A 22,756-nucleotide genomic window follows, 5' to 3' on the forward strand; every position below is an offset into this window, starting at 1 on the left:
GTGTGCTCTACCCAGCCAAGTAAGCTGCGGCCCCGACTTCTCCACGGTCTCCCGGATGAGAGGAAGTTGGGGTGCAGTGGCTGTTAACCAAAGGCCGGTCAGGGGCAGTGTGATGAGTCGATGTTGTTGAACGACAGGGCGTTTATCCATCAGGGCTCCACCCACTGTACCCATAGAGTCCAATAGAGGGCTCCGCCTGTGTAAGATATAACGGGGGGTTACGTATTGTAACCCTAGTTATATAAGCAAAGGCGGAGCCCTCTACCTGGGGGCCCTGTCTTTCCTATGCCGCTCGCTGAAGAGGGTGTAGGATGACAGTCAGGAGGCGTGGCCGCCTTATATACAGTGGGCCTGCGCGCACATTCAGGTAGACTCGCCCCGATTGGCTGGCTACGTTTATGTATCTCAGTAGGTGCATGGTTGAGTAGTACCCATAGTCCAGTAGAGGGCTCCGCCTGTGCTTATATAACTAGAACTACAATACGTAACCCCCTGTTTCTTCCCATGGAATCTGTAACAAAAACTCCTTATTTATCTTTAGGTGTAAAGCTGACAGACATGGTGGTTCTCAAACTGATTGCAGTCAATGTTCTTGATAATGTAACAAAATAACAATCAGTTTGACCCTTCTTGTTGCAATTTTCTCACTGATAACGGCTGAATATTTTTTGACAAACACCGGCCTAACTTTGTAATCACACTATTGATATGTTGGTACTAGAGTTTAAGTACACAGTAAACCAGGGCTTCTCAAACTCCGGACCAAGGTCCGGATCCGGACCGAACCCTGTGTCCCATTATTAAAAAAATAAATAAATATTATACAAAATAAAAACTTTCTGATTCTGATGTAAATGAATGTATATTTTCTTGTGTCTGATGCGTTGTGAGAATGAACGTGCATTTACTTGTGTGCGTGAGCGTGACACGCATTGCAGACCGCAAGTTAACCACAAGTTTACCTGACTTTCTAATGCTTCTAATGCCTTTTTTGCCGAGGTTCAAGGCATTGGCTACAGACAAACAGTGCCATTTCTCCCACTAGTTCAAGCCACCATAGTGTGTGTGTGTGTGTGTGTGTGTGTGTGTGTGTGTGTGTGTGTGTGTGTGTGTGTGTGTGTGTGTGTGTGTGTGTGTGTGTGTGTGTGTGTGTGTGTGTGTGTGTGTGTTGTGTGTGTGTGTGTGTGTGTGTGTGGTGTGTGTGTGTGTGTGTTGTGTGTGTGTGTGTGTGTTGTGTGTGTGTACAGGGGCGCCGTTTGCCGACAGGCAAGGCAGGCAAGTGCTTGGACCAGAAGGGGGCCCCCAAAGAAGGTAGATTAAGAAGGTACACAGCAACGAAAACATGAAACACCCTTTAATGTACTGCAACGACATGTCGGGAAACCCCCTCAAGGGGGGCCCATGCATAGCGCAAACTGCTGGGGGGGGGGACTTTACTGGCATTGATCCGGACCACTGACCTTGTATAAAATTCACAAGTGGACCTTTAATAAAAAAAGTTTGAGTACCCCTGCAGTAAACCTTTAAGCTATTGTGAACTTGGATATAAAAAGGTAGATAAAGGTAGCCTCAACAAAGTGACTCTTACTCGTTGTGTGAAGAGAAAAGAGGGAAAAAAAGAATATAACATTAAAACAGGTTGGTGAGAGTGACAGGATGGTCCGCTCGTTTACCTGTGCCGTCAACCCTCAGGACACTTATGAAGTCAGACCCAAAAAGAAGCTGAAATAAAAGGTGGGACTGGATATTGTCAATAAAATATGTTGACAAGCGATAATAATTAATGGATTGGTTTTTTACTTAGTCACAGAAGATTTTTTTGTGATTGTGCCAAATCAAATTCCATCCAAATGAATCAGCTAAGGTTCATTATCATCAATTAACTAAATGGTCTTTAACATAACACACAGCACAATAATATGACTGCATTCTTTGTTTTTATTTCCAAACCATCATTATCAGCTCAAAGTTTGAGACACAGCTGGCATTAATATCGATATTGATTGTAATGCGAACAATAAGGCTTGAAAACAATAATACAAACATTCTGGACAATGTTAAACAATACAGTCTTTGAGATAAAACACTCCGTGAAGTAGACATGTGTTTTTTAATAAATACACTTTTAACACAGTACAGCCACTCAAGGTGTGTGACATGTTGTCCACAGCTAAGTAATGTGCTGAGAAATGAGAGAAGGCAGAAAATGTCTCTGTGTCTATCGTAAATAAGTTACTAAGTCAGTAGTTTGTTGCACAGAACGATTATTTAAACGGGACTAGTTAAACTTATTATTACAAAGCGATTACTTATTTTGTGTGTTTACCTATTATCATAATTGATTTAAATCATGTGGAAAAATCTTATTTATCCTAAGTGTAATTACGTATCGTACTTAAAGTTAAAGGTTTCTTACGAGTTTAAATGATGATGTGATAACGGACGACTGCTGAAAGACCTTATCGATGCTCTGCACATTTGATCTTTGGTGTCCATATCCAGATCCAAAGTTGTGCTTCCATGCCTTACCAGAATATTAGACACTATGAGCATACTTTTATTTCTGACCTTAAAAAATATGTCATTGCTTATTGTTGCAGGAAAAGCACTTATCTAGAACCACTCAGCTTTCACTTAAAACAACATTAAAGCTGCTATTTTAAACGAGACCATACACACATTTATCTATTATTATTATTATAATATATGCAGGCAAACCTTTTAATAGTAATGTAGTCTTGTTCCCTTTTATTCACTTAGTGGACTTAATTTGTTGTAAAGACGTTTAAATATACCCTGTCAGTGGAAAAAATAACCAAGGCCTCTTATTTATAATAACACTGCATCGCCACTTGTACGAAAGTCATACTTGTGAAAAATTATAAGCACCCATTTTTTGTAATAAATGTCTAGCGGCGTTAAGCACTTACCTTAAAGTTGTTTTATTGCATTGAATGTGACCCTTGAAAGCAAAATGAAGCGTTACATTACATTGGACAAGCAAACCGTGTGTACGCTGCCACCCTGCAGCCGAGGAGCTGCTCCTGTTGAAGAGGGACAGCTCCATCTTGTTTTGTTTCCTCCCTGCTGCATTGGTCACGACACATTTACCCCTGTCATCTGTTCCTTTTTCTTGGGTTGGGTTTTCTCCCCTCTTATTTGTCGATGAGTTTGACCAGGCTCTGGCGAAGGTCATTGAGGTCAAAGATCTTGATGTCCAGAATTTCGATGGCCCTCTGGATTTCAGACTCCATGCGATCCCGCTCCTCCAGAGAGTTACTCAGCGTCTGCTCTGTGTTCTGGATGCGACGCTCCATCTCTGCGTTACGCATCTCCGTCTCCTACAGAGGAGAGGAAGCTGTTGTCAGTTGGAAGCAACACAAAACAAGGGTCAAAAGAAGACATCTGAAAATGAATAATTCATTTTTTTATTTAACTTTTGTCTATTTGCGTTGTAGATTCCACCTCAATTTACCCAAAACGTGGGAGTAGTTTTGTATCATAAAGATAAAGCAACACTTTCTCAGAATAAAGCAAAACTATGAGTTTAAAAGAAAAACAGAGTCAAGCAAAATAAAATAAATTTCAAAAATAAAACTATAAATTGCAAACAAATCAATCAAGTCTTTTTTCTTTGTTTTAACATAGGTTTTTGTTTGCAGTTCTTGTTTCTTCTTTCTCAATGATCAGACTTTTGCTCTCGCTGCAGCTCTTCTCTTTTGACACAAACCTCCCAGGTGGGCGGGACTTTCAGGGGTGCGTCCCCATTGACTACTCAGTTTTTGAGTGACAGCCCAGTCCTCCAGCGATTGTACAGTGCAGGTAGCTGCGGTACGGTAGCTGAGCGTGGACAGAAGACCCCCAGAACAACCAGAACCAATTATTAGAATAAATACTACAAGTGAAAATATATGTAAGCAGTGGCGGCCGGCCCATAGGGGCGCCCCCTCTTCCCACATGTCTGATTGTCATTTATGTATTGTCATTAAAAATAAATAAAAAAATATATTAAAAAAAAAAAAATTATTTTTTATTTTTAATGAACAAGGTAAATATTATATAGTATTATATACATATAGTCAAATGTATAATCTACAATAAAATCTCGTTTAAAATTGTTTTACGATGTCTAAAGTTACTGATAAGTCACATGTTTCCTGCCTGGCCACAGCGTGTATCATTACCCTCTCTCGTCCGGGCGGTAAAAAGGAGCCCTCAGCCAGAGCAGCAGCAGCCAACAAGCTGACTGTTGCTATCTGTAAACTATGCCGCCGAAACATAATTTCAGCCAATCGGTGTCGTCAGATCTGATGCTCAAAGGGTGCCCTGTCAGCGCCCTGGCCTATGTGTCTGTGAGTTGTTTGGACTCGTATCCAAGGTGACGCTACAGTAGTTGTCGAGGATGGCTGCGTCTGCAGGTGGAGACTCCGGTGCTAGTGGATCGCCGGAGCTGTAGATTAACATTTACATGCTTATTGTAGTTGTAAGGGCAATGCCTGTAGCACCATGGAGCATATGTGTGGGCTGGACCTGTATTTTACAGAAAAGGAGTGAGCAGAGGGTGGAGTTGTCGATTCTTGTTCAGTTTTCATCTTCCTCACCCTCTCAAACTTTGAGTTGCGCGCTGCTAAAGAGACACGTTACCATGGAAACCAAACAATGGTGTAGCTGTATTAAAGTCCGAGTGGAAACATTCGTGAGTAAATCTGATTTTGTCAGAAATCGGGAGAAATATGACCCCGGGAGGAAACCGGGAGTCTCCCGTGAAAATCGGGAGGGTTGGCAAGTATGACACTGACACACACACACACACACACACACACACACACGTTCGTATTTAGTCTCCTGATTTTAAATGGGAATTAAATAATTTGAGTGTTCCCAAAGCACCAGTGTTCTGCAGTTTGTGTGGGCCTACTGTACTGTTGCAGTTTATACTAGAAACTATGTCCAGGACAAGGTATTTGGAAGTTTTGGAAGATTCACAGCTAACCACACTGAAGATTATCTCGTATTTTTAAGCCTCAATTTGTCCTCCCCCCCCCCCCCCTCTAACATCACCAGAAGTCATAATTTAAGGGGTCATTTCTCAAAATGCAAACCATTTCCATAGCCCCATCAAAAATATTTTCCACCAGCCGCCACTGAGGAAAACCTACCGTCCATGATGCCCCTGAGCTGTGTTTTAGTTGTTAACTTCATATTTTTCATTTCCTAAAACATTTATTTTCCCCTCATATTAACAGTGTGGATCATTGAGACAGCGTGGCGTCCAGAGGTCTTATCCCGTTTTCCCACTTCCTCTGAGGGGACAGCATCAGATCCACGGAGGGGGGGCATGAAGAAAGACCTGCACCATCTTCATCCACGCTGGGCGTTGCTGTTACTTATCACTGGCTCAGTGTCATTCCATTTGACCAAATGTCTTTACATATACTTTTAATAGATGTTATTATTATCCACCTTTTTGTTTTATGTCCTTTTGTTTAAAACATTCTTTGAGACTTCATCTTCTGGTTCAAATTTCAATAAATGTAATTTGTATAATCACTCTTTTGTCTTTATTCTAAATGAAAATGTTAGATTCCATTCAAATCTGTTGATTATTCATATCTTCCTCAGGCTAGGAATAGTATGTTGAGTTTTTAATGCTAAATGTATATAATTTTCTCACAGGATATAGAATGAGACAACACAGTTTGTATCCATTGTGTATGAATGCTTCAGCTCTTCATACCAACATAGTAAGATGTGAGCATGTTCCTAATTGTGTTGGTATGCAGCCTAGGTCTGGTCTGTTTAATAAAGCAAATCTGCCACTTTTATATTGTAGAATTTATTCAATTAAAGCAGTCTTTAATTGTTTGTCCTAAACATAGCAATATATGCTTTTGAAATGTAACATGTCTTTGAAAAAATAATAGTATACAGTTTATATTGTGTATCACCTTATAGCTTGAAAATACATAGATGTGTTTTTTTAATCTATAAAATAAATAAATAGACAGACACTTTATCAATCCCAAATTGGGAAATTATTTTACAGCAGCAGTGTGTTCAGGTATTACAATATTTAAAGTTGGAATAAAGTATAAACTACACAACACAAGTGTAATGCACAGCAATCCATAAAATAAGTCCGATATGTTCAAGAAAACTCCCCAGGAGGCACCAACACAAACGGCCGAGTGGACTCCGGAGTTTGCTGCATGAGTTGCACTGTATGATCTGTGGTGTGGTGGGCTGTCACTCAAAAACTGAGTAGCCAATGAGGACACACACCTGAAAGTCCCGCCCACCTGGGACGTTTGTGTCTAAATCAAGCGGCAAACTCTGGGGAACAGCCGAGAAGCCAATACGGAAGTGCCACACACTGCAGTTCATACATGGGCCGCTAGGGACTGGCTGCAGAAAGGAGCAATTTCCATAGACCCCCATGTTAAAATGCCCAACTTTACAGCAGAAAAAAAACATGTTTCTACCCATGGATGCAATAAATATTATTATCGATATAGTTAGATTCCACCTTCATGATTATGAATCTGTGAGTGAATTGTTTTCTAACACGACCCTTTTATTTATATTAGGTCTTAAAGTTTTGCATAAATTAGGGCGTGGTCACGTTGATGGACACGTACATGCCTCACTGTCAGCAACTTGTCCACTCTGCTAGGCTACAACCATAGAGGCGACAACGTTAGTTAGTCATAGTACTGTACTTGACCCTTTAGCTTTAGCCGTGTTCATGGTGATTGTGCCTTTTAGGGAATATTGTTACAAATACCAGACAATTAAAATGTCGTGCTGTGCGCTTGAATGTACTAACAGAACTTCCAAGAAGTCTAAAATGATAATATTATACATGTTAACCCCGTTCGCAGGTGTTTGTGTGCTTGGTAGCTTAGCTTGTTACTTATTAGCCAGCTAAGGACGTAACCCTTTATGCATACATATACATTATAGTTTATGATTCAGCCTTGGGTAAGACTTTTATAGTCTATGGCTATGACGCCCATAATGCTAAACGGGAGCAAATGTTAATAGGGGACCCAATTATCCCAGTGGTGACCGCCGGAGCTAACGGAGCCGCAGGGGGCTAGCTCCAGCCGGCGTCCCGGAGCTAGCCCACTGCGGCTCCGTTAGGTCCGGGCGGTGGAGTCCGTCTTTTCTCAACGTGTGAATGACAAGCATTAAGAATAACAAAATATAGCTAATTCTCTTGCAGATTGTCTCATTTGATGATGAATGTAACGTTTATATAGGGGAACTACACTGTTAGCAGTAACTTGGTATGCATGTATTTCATGTTAGCTTAGCTTCTTAGCCTGAGCTAGCTCGGTTTACTTCCAGTTCGGAGGCAGCAGGTCCCGCCTCGGCTCCGCCTCTTTGCCCTTATTTGGAGCAGGCGGGATTAGACTCTGACGTCACAGTCGAGCCGTTAGTGGCCGACTCCGCCTACTAAGGGCTTCACGGCAACTCTGCAGAATCCTATGGGGGACGTCACTGACGTCACGGACACTACGTCCATTTATATATACAGTCTATGGTCAAAATCGAAAACAAAAAATGAGGGAGCGCAAACCCAAACGAGAAGAGCTGCAGCGAGAGCAAAAGTCTGATCATTGAGAAAGAAGCAAAGAGAACTGCAAACAAAAATATATGTTAAAACAAAGAAAAAATACTTATAGTTTACATGATTACACAAATGATTTGTTTGCAATTTTTGAAATTTATTTTATTTTGCTTAACTCGGTTTTTTTCCCTTTAAACTCATAGTTTTGCTTTATTCTGAGAAAGTGTTGCTTTATCTTTATACAAAACTAATCCCATAGATTATATAATGCTTCATGGTTGCATTGATACATTTGTCTACACTACTCACCTGTATGTAGTGTATTGCAAAATGTATGGATTTTCGCAAAAAACATATATTTAAAGGCCATTAAAAAAAAAAATCTTTTCTCATACTCAGAGCCAGAAATCTTCACTTCACTTCAGAACATTCATAGACCAAACTTTCCAGTTTTAGTCCTAAATTTATTCTTAGGTTTTTCATTGAGGGTTTTATTTATATATTATTCATAGCCTGATACATAACATTGTATTCCTAAAAACATGGAAATAGTAGCATTTTCTGATTCATGGAGTTATACAAAGAGATTATCCCTCATAAAATAAAATAAAAAACAAGACCTTTGACCCGTCTTTATCCAATGTTCAAGTTAATGTTTTTTAAATGTATTCAAATTACCACACACAAGTGATACAACATGTCTTAATATAAGTTATCAACTAGGGAAGTTTCATCCACCCTTTTGCCCCCTTAACTTCTGATTACCTCACTATTACTTGACAATGTGTATGTAATTTGAAAAAGCATACCACTGTAGTAATAATGTCCCTCCTACCCGTAATCTGTGAATGGCCTCGTCCCTGTCGTGCTCCATGTCGTGGTACTCCACTTTCTTGTTTTGCAAAATGTGGATTTCCTGTAAAAGATTTCAAAGGTAGTTTGAGTCGATTATTCTTCCATCGACACCTGTTAGTACATTTCCCTGCCTCGGACCCCCGCTGATGATAATAATGAAGTAGTAACCACAGACCTCATCCTTGGCCTTCAGCAGGGCCTCCAGCTCCTCCAGGGACTGGGTCAGCTCGTCCTTCAGCAGGTCGCTGGGGCCGTGGCCCCCATGGGCCTCTATCTCAGCCAACTTACCAAAAAACAAATTCAATCATGTTCAGCTTATGGAACAAGGATTTACACAAATATCTTAAATATGAAGTCTAAATTATATTAAAACGAGGATTAGGGTTATGATTGGACCAAGCAATTGCTCCAATTTATGAAATAGTTTACCTACTGTTAAAGTTGAGGTTGTTTTTTTTGTCCTCAAAAACGAGTTTTCTTTTACTGGTTTTGAATTGATGTCAGATTTCTTTGTGTTTATTTCAGTTGTTGAAAAAAAACAAAAAAGGACAACCTTTTAAACTGCCTCTGCGTCAGACAGAGACAAGCTGGATTATTTTTAACCATGTATGGTCGGGACAAGAAGGAGCGGTAGAAAGAAGAAAAAAGAAAGAGCAGAGTAGATGCCAGCTCCCTCTGGTGATTTCTCATTTCTTCCTAACTGGGGCATTGAAAGTAGGATATTGCTGGCCTACAAACCCCTCTCTCTCTCTCTCACCACCCCAGAGACGTGAACCATTTTCAGCCACCTGGTCCCCTTCCTTAGATAGAGAACAAGCTCGGTCCAAAGAAGACAGGGTTCTCACTCGTTTGAATTAATTTGATGATGTAGATCAAAAAGAAAAAACAATTTCTTGGTCAAATACCAATACCGATGAGTGGGGGAGAATTAAAGAGAATACTGTGGAGCTGGGCTATAATGGAAAGGGATCACGGTATTAAAGCTTTGAATAAGAGAGGTTTGTAGTTGTCAGCCTGAGGCGAGGTCACATTCCCAGAGGAATCAGCTACCAGCAAATGTGAAAATACCTTTTATTGATGAGTGAGGAGGGAGCAGGCATTCACTGGAACCTGAGCGGTAAACCAAGTGTTAAAGCCTCCTGAGGCTCGGGGAATGTACACCAAACTCCCTGGTGGTGAAATGCAACGTGACCGTGTGCATGGTGAACTGATTCAACCAGTAGGAAACGCCTTGATTAAAGGAGGGAAACTGCAGTGCAAGTCATTTCATAGACTGATGAAGTGTGTTACCAGCCGCCTGAGCAACTTGTCCTTTTTTTATTTTGCTGAACAAGTGCTTACCAAACCAATGAAAGGAAGTGACCGGCCAATCAAAAGCAGCATGACCTCTCTGGGCCGGCTCGGTCGTTACAGAGTGACTGAGTCCTGTCAGCATCACCTCCTCTTGTTTGAGCGAGGCTTTACTTTACTCCTGCTACAGCCTCACAGCTCCAGCATTGATTTATACATGTGGCCTCAGCCATCAGATTCTCTGCAGGTTACCACAGAATACACATTTGCATAACTATTTACTGCCATTTTATAGAAAATACATGATAGTTGCAGATCTACTTTTAAGTCTTTGGCTCAATAATGCAGGAAGGGTTTTTGACCTGATTTAACTCAGGGGTAGACATTAAGGGTACAATTCCACTGGCCAGTACAATTTCATTATCACTGGCCCCACCATTGTAACCACTGGCCCAAGAGCATTCGTCCAAAAAAAATCGACTCTAATAATGAAGAAAATGAACACATTTGTTGCAATAGTAATTTATGCACAAACTATACATTACTACTTGTACTACAACATTTGAATCATCAGTTCTTCCTCATTTTCCTCAATTGTTAATATTTGGTTTATTACAATTATTATATTGTGGTCATTGTTAAAATTAAAAAAGGAGGGTGACATTTCTGCTAGGAGTATTATTATTTTTATAATACACTTTCTGCCTTCCTGCCATTATCAGGAGTTAGAAATGTAATGGCTATATAATAAATTAGAACCTTCATTATCCTAAACTGCTGGGACATTTCCCTATAGCGAATATACCTTTATATTTTCTACTCTTCACTTACCTCTTCTTCTCATAATCCCTGTCACTCTCCTTTAACTCCTCCGGTGACTTTCTTTTATTTGAAGATTGTTTTTTGCCAGGCGCTTGGCCGGTTACCGGTGGTTTTAAAAAACATTAATGCTTTGACAAGTCTGCAGACAAGACGGCAGGCGAAAAACCTTTTAAATGTGTGTTTTCTGAATGGAGATCGGATCGATCAGGCTAAGCTAATGTTGTATATGCTCCGTCCACACTCAGCGGCCTACAGACATAAATAAACCAGCGACTGTATTCGCCATGACACAGATAGTCTGTGGTTTGTACTTGTTTAACTTTTGTCTAGTTTCTGAACAGATATGAGGAGCTGTGAGCTCTGAGTGCTAACAGCTAACGGCGGATGTTTTGGTTTTGTGGTTCGCATTGAAGATGACGTGACGGCAGTTTTACGCAGCGTCCCTCCGCCCGCCGAACAGCCGATCGCCCCGCCTACACTGCGTTACTATAGTAACTACCCAACGCTTCTGCCCATTCACTTTGAATGGGGTGACGTCACTTTTCGCCGAACTGCATTGTGGGAAGCAGAGCGGAGCTTTCCTGGCGTTTCAGGCTGCAAAAGTTGAGCAATGTTCAACTTTTGAAGCTTTCGGTGGAAGCGTCAGCCAATCAAATCATATGCCAGTACAAGCTCTAGCCAATCAAACCGCTGCTTGTGTGTCAGGGGCGGGAGATTCATGTGATTGGTTGTTGGTCGAGCTTCAGACAAGCCCAGCTCCAAGCTTTTTTTGAAGCTGTAGTGTGGACGGGCCGTAATGGAAACGCAGCTTAAAGTGAGCCTGGCCTACCAAGGCCAAACTAAGCTGTGCTAAGCCGTGCTAGGTCCTGCAGTGGAAAAGCGCCATAAATAGTGCTTCCGGGCCAGCGGGCCATTTATAAAGTCTAGCCCTGTAACTGCAGTGGAGTTTTCTCTTTGAACATATCTGTTTCAACACTCAATTCTGGTAGAGAGGTCTCTATAGTTCATGACATAAGTCAAGTTTAATCTCCATCTATCACAAGATTAAAACACACAATGTTTGCTAGTCGATTGAGATAGCTGACATGAAGATATAAACACAAAAATGATCTATGGGCTAATTTATGCTTTTCAATGAATATACTAATAGTTGCTAATTCAATGTTCAGTGTAAGTGCACTTAAGGAGAGCAACCCAAAGTGGCTGTGTTTCGATTGGAGGGTCACCTGCTCTCTGAGTCTGTCCGTCTCCTCCTGATAGGCTGCCAGCTGTTTCTTCCACTGCTCCACGTTAGCATTAGCCTCATGCAGCGCTGCCACCAGCTTGGTGTTGCTGTCCTGTAGAGTGAAGAGCTCGGTATCCAGGTTCATCTCACAGATCGACCTAAAAAAAAAAACACACACAACTGTGAGCAAGTGAACCATGTTTCATGTAATACTGTGTAAATAAGCCTTGTGATAATATGGCTTAAAACTGTCTCGATGTAGAACACGCAATATTGAAACAAACTGAATATTTGAGGTTGCTGTGAATGTGTTGGATGACAAAATGTTGGCCTGGTTAACAGAAGAGTTAAGAAGCCTATACCAAGAAATGCAGCCTGCAGCAGCATTCATATTGCAGACTGATCTTTTCACAGGTCTTAACAAAGCAACAATTGCAAAAAGTGCAAACAAAGAGAGCACACTGTCCCTACAATACTCCTCTAAATATTTAGTCATCTTCATCATAAGACAGAATGTGACACTAATGTACTTTTTTTCACGTAAATAAGAGTTGTGACATGTCCCTATAATTTAGATAGTCAAATTGAATTGAATCTATCAGCGAACAAAGAAGAAGAAACAGTTGCCATTGCAAATTGTTGTGAAAGGAAAATGGCATCATACAGTGTTCTTTTGTGTAGTTATTCACATGTATTTCCAGTACAATTGTGTTAAATGGTTTCAGATCAAATCTGTGTGGCTAAAAATCGAAATCTTACTTGGCAGAGCATTTAATAATGTATTGAGTTCTGATATGTGGCACATCTATTGTAAAACTATTCCTATTTTATGTGGACACCTATACTATGATATACTATCTGATTCTATAAATTATTAACATAGGAGACGGTTAAATGTCAATCCTTTTCCTTACAATCTGCAGAAAAGATCAGTCATGTTCTCGTTGCTTCCTTTATCCTTCGCCTTTGTTCGTTCCCTTGACATCTAGAAGCTTGAGTTTGTCCCATGGCAACAGTTTACCATGGCAACCACTGAGGAGCAGTTTTCTATCGTAGTAACTGGACTGTAGGAAATAAAAGCACAGTGGGTGGCTCAGCCCGACTTATGAAGGGATGTTAACGAGCCTGACTCTGTGTCACATGTGTCCACAGGAGCCCCTTCTCTCCCTCAAACGCTTCACAAATCTAATGACGTCAAACTGTAATCAACCCTTGAAATAAAAAAACATGTTAATGCTTAGAGGTAGGATGTTAAAGGTGATGCATAACATGCTCAAATGCAATGAATTGCATTGATTAAAGGGCAGTATTATGCAAATGTTTAGGTTTCATATTTGTATTTTGTGACAGCACAGTAACATTTTTGAAGGCTTAAATGTTGCCTGTGCTGCAGCACCTCTTTTCACCCTCTGTCTGAAACCAGAGTCCAGTCTGCTCTGATTGGTTAGCTGGCCGGCTCTGTTTAGAGATGTCCCTCCCCTTAGCATATCACGTACAACGCGTTGGAGCGCTAGCCAATAGAAGCGTGAGTGTTACATAGTGATGTCATTATGTTAGGGAAGTAAACAAAGGACTCAAATCAAGGCGTTTCAGGCAGGAAGGGAGTGGGGGCAAGAAACTCCCTTAGGCGTGAACTTCGGAATTATAGCCTGCACAAAAACGTATATATAAAGAGAAAACCCCAAAAAGCATAATAGGGCCGTTTTAAATTACATCTTTAACTTGATGTAGTTCTCATGGAGTTGGGTATAACTTGGTGTTAGGTGACTAAAATACCACACTAATACCACGTGATAACTGAAACGACTATATGACAACTCCATCCACTGATGACGGCCATGAGATGTGGCTGAAAGCGGCAGACACGTTTTAGAAGATGGAACTGTGAGCTAAGATTTGTTTTGTAAAACTATTGAAAAAAGGAAAAGAAAATTCAAGGTTTGTTAGATGCATGTTTGTGGACAATGGATCAAATGTATTCTTTCTAATCACATAAACACCAAATTGAAACAAGATTCTTAACAACTCCCGAACTGAAGGTGAGATTGGTGTGACTCAGAAACAGGACAATAACGTGTTTGTGGTCTCCTCAGTTTCCACTCTGAGTGTGTGTGTTGCTCAGTTACCCTTCAGAGAGCATCTTCTTAATGCGCTCCTTCTCGGAGGACAGGGTGATGTCTGCACTCTGGCTGCGGAACAGCTTGTCCTCGGGTCCGTTCACACACATCACCGGTGGAGACTGGAGTTCGTCCGAGAGGTCCTGAGAAACACATCAGTAAATGCACTCTACTGATAACACACACAGCATCACAACGCGGGGCTGCATCTCATCAACAAACCCAGAGAGAAGACTACTTCTTTCATGGGAACTTATTCCAGATCTTCAGCAGAATTATTGTCCTGTCTTGATCTCATGATGATTTGAGCTGTATCCTTAAGAAAGCTATGTTTTCTGATCAAATACATTTAAGAGCTTTGCCTACTTGTGTAATGGATATGGTATAATGGTAGTGTGGTCCATTATAGTGTATTCTAACGTGTTTAAAATTGATATTTCTTATTCTATAGATGCTTGTTTGGATTGTAGTTGTATAGATCGAGTGTGGTCTTCTGTGTGAAACGCGTTATTTAGCTGCTAAAGTAAATATATTGGTAGGTGAGACGGTGTGTGATTAACACAGTTGGTGGGTAGAGTCTATTAATACAGTTTATGAAATGTATAAAACATTAGGCACTACGGGAGCTTAATATTGTTTTATGTGTACGTTTATGTTCTTTTTTGACAATCGCGTAAATATATATGATAAATATATAACTCTTTCTACTGTTGATATGTATATATATAGTGCTTTTGTTTTTGTTTATGCTCACTTATCTTTCTACCATAACAGCAAGTATAAATACATTCAATATCCAAGGAAAGAAAAATTAAAGACTTTCAAAGTGTATTTGCACAAATATTTCCTTTTGCTTCAGTGTCTGTTAGTCAAGAGTCAGAAGATAAAAGAATAACGACAGACTCACCTGTGAGAACTACAGAGGAAATCCAAAGGAAGAAAGAAACAGACAAAGAAACATGTCATCACAAAGCTCACCATACAAAGAACTTTTTCTAAATATGTCAACCACAACAGTTATTCAGCTCAGGGCTACTTAGTAAGAATCAAGCACAAATAATCGCAGTTGGCAAATGTCTGCAATTTCTCCAAAGTCGATAAAGGACGTGGAGCGAGAGACATCACTTGGAATCTGTTCAGCCGTAGAATTAAAAAGGAAATGGGCATTTTTCTCATGAGCAAGCAGATGTAACTGATGGGTAATTATTCTCTATTGATCAAAAAGCCCAGAGCTGACTGAAGTTTCATCATTACCGTTTTTGTGAGGCTTCTCAGAGCAGTGAATGCGGCGCACCGCTGAGCAGCATGGGATAATTTTACCACCGTCCTAGTTTCCCTTTCTCTTTCCTCCGAGACGAGTGACCCAGCTCCTCTCGCTCCTTTCTCTCTTTCCATCCCTCCTATGACTTAATAACAGCGGCCCTGTCTAATAGCTGAAATGCTGCATTCTCCTAACCTTGGCCAGTGCTTAAAGTGACTCTTCAATCTCAAAAATAGCAAAGCAGAAACATCACAGGAAGTTTCGATGGATCATGACAACCTTTTCACATCAGCCTGATACCTGCAGAGGCTTGTTCAAGGTTTTGTTCCCCTCACCTGAGGAGCAGCGATGGAAAGCGCAGTGTTGGCCAGTTCTTTGTCCTGCGACTTCTCTCTTGCCAGACGAGCTGCATCTTTCACCTCCTTAAACTTTTCGGAGAACTTTTCCAAAGAGGGTGATAAAAGGGTTCAGGTAATGAATCATTAATAATGCAGCACTCATTATCCTGAGTACAGTGATTAAGGAGGTTATTAAAAATAAAGAAGATAAGTATTTAATTAGTTTTCATCAGTGATTTGACCTCTGTTGACTTTGAGCTTTACCTGGTGCAGCTGTTGCTCTGTAGCGAACCCCAGCCCGTACACAGTGTTGGCCCTGCTGTCCGCCCACTGACCGAACTTCTGGGACGTCTTGGTAAACGTCATGCTGGGTGTGACCGAGCAGTTGATGATCGCCTGTAGAAGCAGAGACAACAAATATGACCATCCCTGCACGTCTACTGTATGTAGGTCAGCAGCAGATACAATTTGAAATAAGAGAGCATGTTATTCCTTTTTATATGACATTTTGTTTTTCCAGGCCTTGAATATACCTTACTCTCATTCTAGGACTATATAACATATATCCCTGTAGCACTTGAGGATCTATGGCATCACACAATTAAGGTGCAAAGCAAGTATAAACTACTCAATTAACTTTACCCTACTCGATGCTTTACTCATCGATGAGAAAAAAGTGTGGAATTATATCATTCACTTCATAGATTTAACTTTAAGGGGTACACTATTGTCTCTATTGATGAATGAGCTAGCATGAGCTATCAGCAACTCCGGTAGCTTCATTTAACACATCATATTTTTGTTAAACCTCTCCTGCTTCCTAAATAGCAACATTGTCCAACTCTTCAACCCTAGTTTATAATGGATTTTCAGTTACAAATGTTGGGTTTCAGAATTGAGAAAGATCTTTACTAAATATATTGCACACCTGCCTGTACAAGCTGAGCAATTCTCTTCATGTCGCATTAACTGATCTTAATGTGTAAAATTGGTTAAGTGCCTATTTCCTTTCCCTTTAGACACTGCTTCTAGGATGTTAAGCAAATCAAAGTACCAGACAATTTCTCAGGTACAAAGGTTTAATTCATTAAATTACCTAAATTGCCTGCATTGTAAATACGGGAAAATGGTAATTTGTAACCTCAACAGACTGTGTAAACCCTTTGTGTTTACGATGTTTTCTAGAAAAGTGAAGAACTCAGGAAAGAACATCAGTGCTTATTGTGACATTTGCGAAGCATTAACTTTCCTCTGGGATTTCCTTCAATTAGCTTTTTTCAAACACAATTCCTCCCTTGAGACATGTTTGTTCTTTTCAAAAATCACTGTTCTGAAAATGATCAAAAACTGAAGCTCTGCCAAAACACAACCTCTTATTGTTCCAAGCAGATTCAGAGCACAGGAACATTGAAATCACATTTATGACAAAGCAGTACAGACACAAAAACAGCACATCCAACAGGTTATCCTCTGTCACCCCGGGGTAAAAATATATTAAACCGGATCTATTTATAAATCTTTTTACGTCATCTGAAACCTTACAATAATGGATTTTAAATCCCAGAATTGAAGGGCAATAACAGATTAGGAGTTACGCTGTCTTGTCCTCCTCTTTTCTCCAACAAATGATTGGATGAACTGGTCTACATTGCTGCGCTGACATGTTTGACATAACATGTTGGGGACAGCGGAGAGATTATTGTGGACCCAGACACAAGTCCTGGCAGGATTGGGCTGGTGACCCCCCCCCCCCCCCCCCCCCCGCAAAGCCTTCTGGGAATCAGAAATGTGGGTCAGACCAGAGGTGCTAAGAAGAAATCAGATAGACCCAACCCCTCCTCCTCAGCGATTCAATGTGGCCCCTCCCTCATAATCTAAATCCATAGAGCTGCCAGAAAGACGCTCCAGCTGCTGATTTGTTGACGCCTACTGTGGCTTATTTCACTATATATTTCTTAACCTTGAAGATTTGTCTGTCTGCTGTTGACGAGGAAAATGAATTTGAAGCTGGTTTGTTTGGCTTGTGACCGTTAGTACAAATACTGAATAGCCTCCTGAGTTGCCAAGGACACCATCTTTACTGCAACCAAACAAAATAACACTACTGTGAGAAAACCACTTAGAAATTGGGTGTTTTTTGTTGTTGAAAAATGCACATTTTAGCCCTGGATATTAAATCTACAGGAACTATTTATATTATTTTGTTAATATATCATTAGTTTCGTTGTTTTAACATTTTGGCCACATAAGGAGCATTTCCCTCACCTTGGTCCCGCCCACGCTGATGATGCGGTAGACGTTACGGTTGGCATCATAGAAGAAAGACACAGTGACGGCATGTTTGCTGGCGGGGATCCAGTTCCTCTTGGTGGCGGGGTCGATCTGGAAAACATGGGCCCGGGAACTGAAGATTGGCTGCTCCCTGGAGGAGGAAGCACAGCCATGGTGATGAGAAAATTGTTTATGTAAATGTAAATGTTAAGGAGCAAAATTCGGAACATTTTAAAGTCATAAAAACAAGACAAATGTCTTTGCTCATGATTTGCGTAATAAAAAACCTAAATGGTCCTCCATTAAACCCCTTACCTTTTTCTTCATTTAAACACTTAAATTGTCTTCCATTAAATCACTTAAAAAGCCCTCCATTAAAACCCATTATCATACAACTGTTCCAAGTGTGTCCCTTTTATGTTTTAAACAAGATCCTTCATTATTTTCATAACTCCACTTCTCCATCTGCCATCCAGGGACAGAGGCTGGCTTTCTCCCACACTGTTCCCTGCGTCATTCCCCATACAGGGCTGAGACTTAGCTGGCAAATGATGTTGACTCAAAACGCTCTGAACCCTCTCTCGAGTCGGTCACCCTCCACCCTCGCTCTGCTCCTGCCAGAGATGTATCCTGGATACGAGGTAAATATATCAAAGCAACAGAGTCCCCAGTGTTGGGAGTCGGTTTAGCCAGTCATGTGGTGTGAACAGCATATGTCTCTCTGCTAACTCCTTTGTTCCTCTTTTCCTCAAATTATTATTTATATCAACGCAAAGGCAAAAACAAATGAAGACAAAACAACCATTTAACCACCAACAACAGCCATTCTCATGACCCTGTGAGGCTTCACTTTGGCACAGCAGTACTTTGTGGTAAATGCTAACGCCAGCATGCTAAACTTCTCGGGTTCACAATGCTCACAGGTTGATGTGTACCAGGAGCCATGTTTCTCATGTCCACCATCTTAGCATGCCAACACTTCCCTTAAAAACTGAGGCTGATGGATCAGTTTTTTAGGTATTAGGTCATAAACCAAACTATAGTAAAAATGTAATCTCCTGGTGGAACTAGAAGAACAATTAGGGGGTCCCCAAAGTCAGTGGGATACATCATCTGAGGAATAGGAATGTCTGTGCCAAAATTCATAGCAGATCTAATAGCTGTTGAGAGGTTTCAGCCAATCGACCAAGAGCCATGGCACTTATGTGGCTAACAACATCAATAACAAACAAAAACAGAAAAACACTAATGTCAATGTGATGACAGAACAAAGACCTGACTGACTATGTGTCCATGCCATCCTCACAAACACGACACACAGACAGCTCCTTACATACAGGGCTGAGATGTTTGTTGTAAATGTCTTCTCTTAAATGTCTTCAAAATGAAATGTTTCGATAAAGACAATACCGACATTGATTTGACTGTTAGAAATAAAAGAAATCATGACAAGATGCTTCTGTTCTCTAAATATGCGCTGTTTGTCTCCATCTCTTCTAAACATTGCATAAGAGGTGCAAAGTTAAAATAAAAAAGAATAGAAACCAGGACACTTCTTTTCTATGCACCATTGTACAGTAGGTTGCAGCGGCTGTTCCCAATAGAACTGCATTCTTTTGGCCAGTCATTTTACATTTATATCTGACCCCATTAGTGACACACAAATCCAATAAGGTTCTCTTTGTGTTTCTCTGCGCAGGGAAATCAAGGTAAAATGAAATGTTTTTTAGACTCCTACATGCACTGTGTTAAGACGTGTCTGTAATGGTGTTCATATGAATGGTGTCATTTTGATAGCTGACCCAGTCCTGTCTGATAATAAGAAGTGTACGTTTCCCTCTCACCTCACAGTAATCCTCCCCATATGCCAACTAACCATTAACCATTATGTACAGAGGTCAACATATCCCGAGTATTACACCCTGGTATGAGTACAGTTTCCAAAATACAAGATCCCACAGTTCCCATTATGCAATGTTTCTGATGCAGAGAACACATGTCACTGTGTGTGCGGTGTGCTCTGCATGTGTGCCCATTAAAGAGGGTTTCATCCCTCCCAATATATTATTATTATTATCAAATCGCCTCATCTCTTTTCATGGTCCCCAGTTTCTAAAGTTTCAGTCAAAGAACAGGAGCATAGAAAAAGAAACTCTGATGACAGAAGGAGAAGAGAAAAAGCTTTTTCTGTTATTATGAAAACAAATTAAAAGTCTATATTAGTTTATTACATTTCTATTGTTGGAGATCTCATTGGACATTATATTTAGGCTGACGTAATCGTAGGAGGTCGCTTTATTGTGCCAATATGTCATGTGCTGGAGGTGTAACATACCGACATGGTTGATATATTGTTTATCAATATGCCTATAAAATTCCATGAGGGATGTGTCATGTAAAAGAACAGACACTAAAAAAACACAGCAACAATTCATTTAGTGACATTATCAGTTCTAATGTTGACTTTTTTCTCAATATTTTTGTTAAGTCTGTCACAGAATCGTAAATAAATGCCGATTACAGTTTCCTAAAAACACAAAAGGGCGTCTGCAAATGACTGTTTTTGTCCAAGAAGCTGTTGAAAGATATTCAGATAATCATCATAAGACAAAGAAAAACAGCTTATCCTAAGTCATAGTCATGTCATAATAGTCACTATCACTTAATAATACACTTTGACCACGCATCAAACAAATACTAACAGTTAGGTCAACCCCCTTGCCTTTAAACAACACAAAAGACGCACATTAAGATGACACTCTGAATGAAGCGTTCCCAAAGGGCAGTGGAGAAAGACTTCACACTCCAAACATCAAGTTACCCCCTCATGCTTTGACCTTCCCTCACGTTTGGTGTTTGATGGGATTTACCAGAGCTACATGTTCAGCTTCACAACAACTAGGAATCAAACCTGCAACCTCCTTGTTGGATGTTACACTATCAAGTTTGAACAGAGGGTCATTGTGTGTGTGTCGACACTTGGAAATTGGTGTTGCAACACTATGGCGGTGTAAAAATAAAAACTGTGTGTGTGCTCATGTTTCTCAGCATGTCTTCTGCTCACTGGTCAGCCCCGACACTTCTGGAGGATGTTCAGTCCCTCGACCTTCATCCTCAGCAGACGGATGTGGCCTTCAAGGCTTAAAGGGGGTCTGCGTAACAAAGCCTGGCAGTGATTGAATGGGGGTTGCGGCTGCCCCTCATGATGAACAACTCTAATTCACAATCTGCTTTGCTGGGTCTCTTCTGTCACTGTCTGATCTGCTCTATCTAAATCTTTTCAACAGATATGTTGTACATTAGGACCGATTTCTAAATGTAGGCATTTAGAACCAACCCCCCAGTCTAAAGACAGGTAGTCAAACAAAACAGTTGGTGGCAGTACCTTTACACATTCATATTTAACAAATCAAAAATAAGTTTTACATTATTAGTCAATAAATTAGCAGTTTTATACATCAATGCCCTGCTATGATCTCTGTGTAACCACTCCTTGGTCATTTCTTATTTACAACTGCAATAACAGCATCTTAAGTAGAGTCATTAATGAGAATGATGGTTCAAATAATGTGAAGACTCTTGGGCCAAACAGAGGAAAATATTACAGAATATGATGGCTTTCATTTCACAGATGTATCTGAAAAGCCCCAGCTGAATCAGTGTTGGTAAGAAACCCCGGCACTGCTTTAATAATAATAATAATTCATTACATTTATTACAGTGCTTTTCCAAGTGCTTTACATTACTACACATATCAGACACGTAACAGTGAATACTGTGGACAATACTCACGGGAGCAAATTAAAGTAAGAATGCTTTTAGATGATGCAAGTTTCCTGAGTCTGTATTCTAATAATACAATATGTTTTAATAGTGAGTATTATCCTAATTATTCAAGTTAAGACAAACTTTCCCTTGTTGGGAAATCAAGAATCAATTTGTTCTGGCAACCTAAGGCCAAATGTAGTATGGGACAAGCTTGTTCTTACCTTTCTCTGTGGTGAGGAAACATCTTAAAAGGTGGCTGTGGCTTCTTTTCTACACAGGAGAGAGTTGCAGCTTCCATTAACCCACGGTTCAAATATAAACATTAAAGCCAAACTCTTTGCTTTAACATTTCGTTTTAAACCTAATTAAATAGGCAAACTCACCCCATTTCGGTGTAGACCTCTGGCGAGCCTTTTTTTTATCTCACAATAATTCCGCACTGTTCTCCCAGTCTGCTCTTTCTTTCACTCCGAGCAACAAAATGCTTTATTCTTCAGGGGGATGCTTCACCGCAAAGCGCCGCACACAGCCTGCTGCAGCCCGCAAAGTGTCCCTGCCGTAGCCCGCAAAGTGTCCCTGCCGTAACCCGCAAAGTGTCCGTGCCGTAACCCGCAAAGTGTCCGTGCCGTAACCCGCAAAGTGTCCGTGCCGTCCGGTCCTGACCACCGGCGTCCACTGTTCACCTCTGCGGAGCCCGAGTAGTCACAACCCGGTGGAGGCAGAGCTGCTGACCCCGGCGACTGAAGTTACTGCGTTCCTGCGAGTGTCCATCTTCCGCTGGAGAACAAACAGCCTCTTTGTTTCTGCCCTCCTCAGTGTTGCTCAGTTCTCTCCTCTTTGTAGTTGTACAGCTTTCTTCCAGCCGGCTGCACGCATTCAACAGTGGGACTCCGCCGACGGTAGAGTACCACCTGCTGGCTCCACAGGCTCCGAGCACCGCTACAGCTGCAGGAGGCAGGGAAACAGTGTCAACCTGCCTGCAGCCAATGAGCCTGCATGGGTGCATACTGCAAACCGGATCTAGTCTGCTTGGCGCGAACCAGTTATAAGGCTTAATATAATATAGTCCCCGAGGAAAGTCATGACTTAAAAATACGTCCATTTAGGGGTCGGGCCTAAAGCTGTTATAAATAGTTTTTGAAATGTTGAATTCATACATTTTTGAAATTGCAAGTTCGGATTTAAGAGAGCATACATGACAGTAATGATGAGTAAATTAGTCCTGAATAGAAAATG

At 40.8% G+C, this 22,756-nt stretch overlaps 1 protein-coding gene across 4 annotated transcripts; it reads right to left on the reverse strand.

The window, feature by feature from the left end:
- Positions 1–1,929: 1,929 nt before the first annotated feature.
- On the reverse strand, positions 1,930–22,584 carry LOC117532582 (homer protein homolog 3-like). Of its 4 annotated transcripts, none has more exons than XM_034195927.1 (11): positions 21,904–22,583; positions 21,742–21,790; positions 17,747–17,903; positions 15,746–15,877; positions 15,479–15,583; positions 14,790–14,798; positions 13,892–14,004; positions 11,767–11,923; positions 8,604–8,711; positions 8,409–8,489; positions 1,930–3,341 (listed from the first exon to the last, which is right to left on the reverse strand). In XM_034195927.1, exons 2-11 carry the CDS (start codon positions 21,762–21,764, stop codon positions 3,156–3,158), a joined length of 1,071 nt encoding a protein of 356 aa, XP_034051818.1. In that variant the 5' UTR covers positions 21,765–21,790; positions 21,904–22,583; the 3' UTR covers positions 1,930–3,155. The 4 variants fall into 4 exon arrangements, with proteins under 4 accessions (XP_034051818.1, XP_034051815.1, XP_034051819.1 ...); XM_034195924.1 differs by having other exon boundaries at positions 13,892–14,025; positions 21,904–22,582; XM_034195928.1 differs by lacking the exon at positions 14,790–14,798 and having other exon boundaries at positions 21,904–22,584.
- Between the last annotated feature and the right edge of the window lie 172 nt (positions 22,585–22,756).

The sequence above is a fragment of the Gymnodraco acuticeps genome, unplaced genomic scaffold, assembly GCF_902827175.1.
Source record: "Gymnodraco acuticeps unplaced genomic scaffold, fGymAcu1.1, whole genome shotgun sequence".
Lineage (NCBI taxonomy): Eukaryota > Metazoa > Chordata > Actinopteri > Perciformes > Bathydraconidae > Gymnodraco > Gymnodraco acuticeps.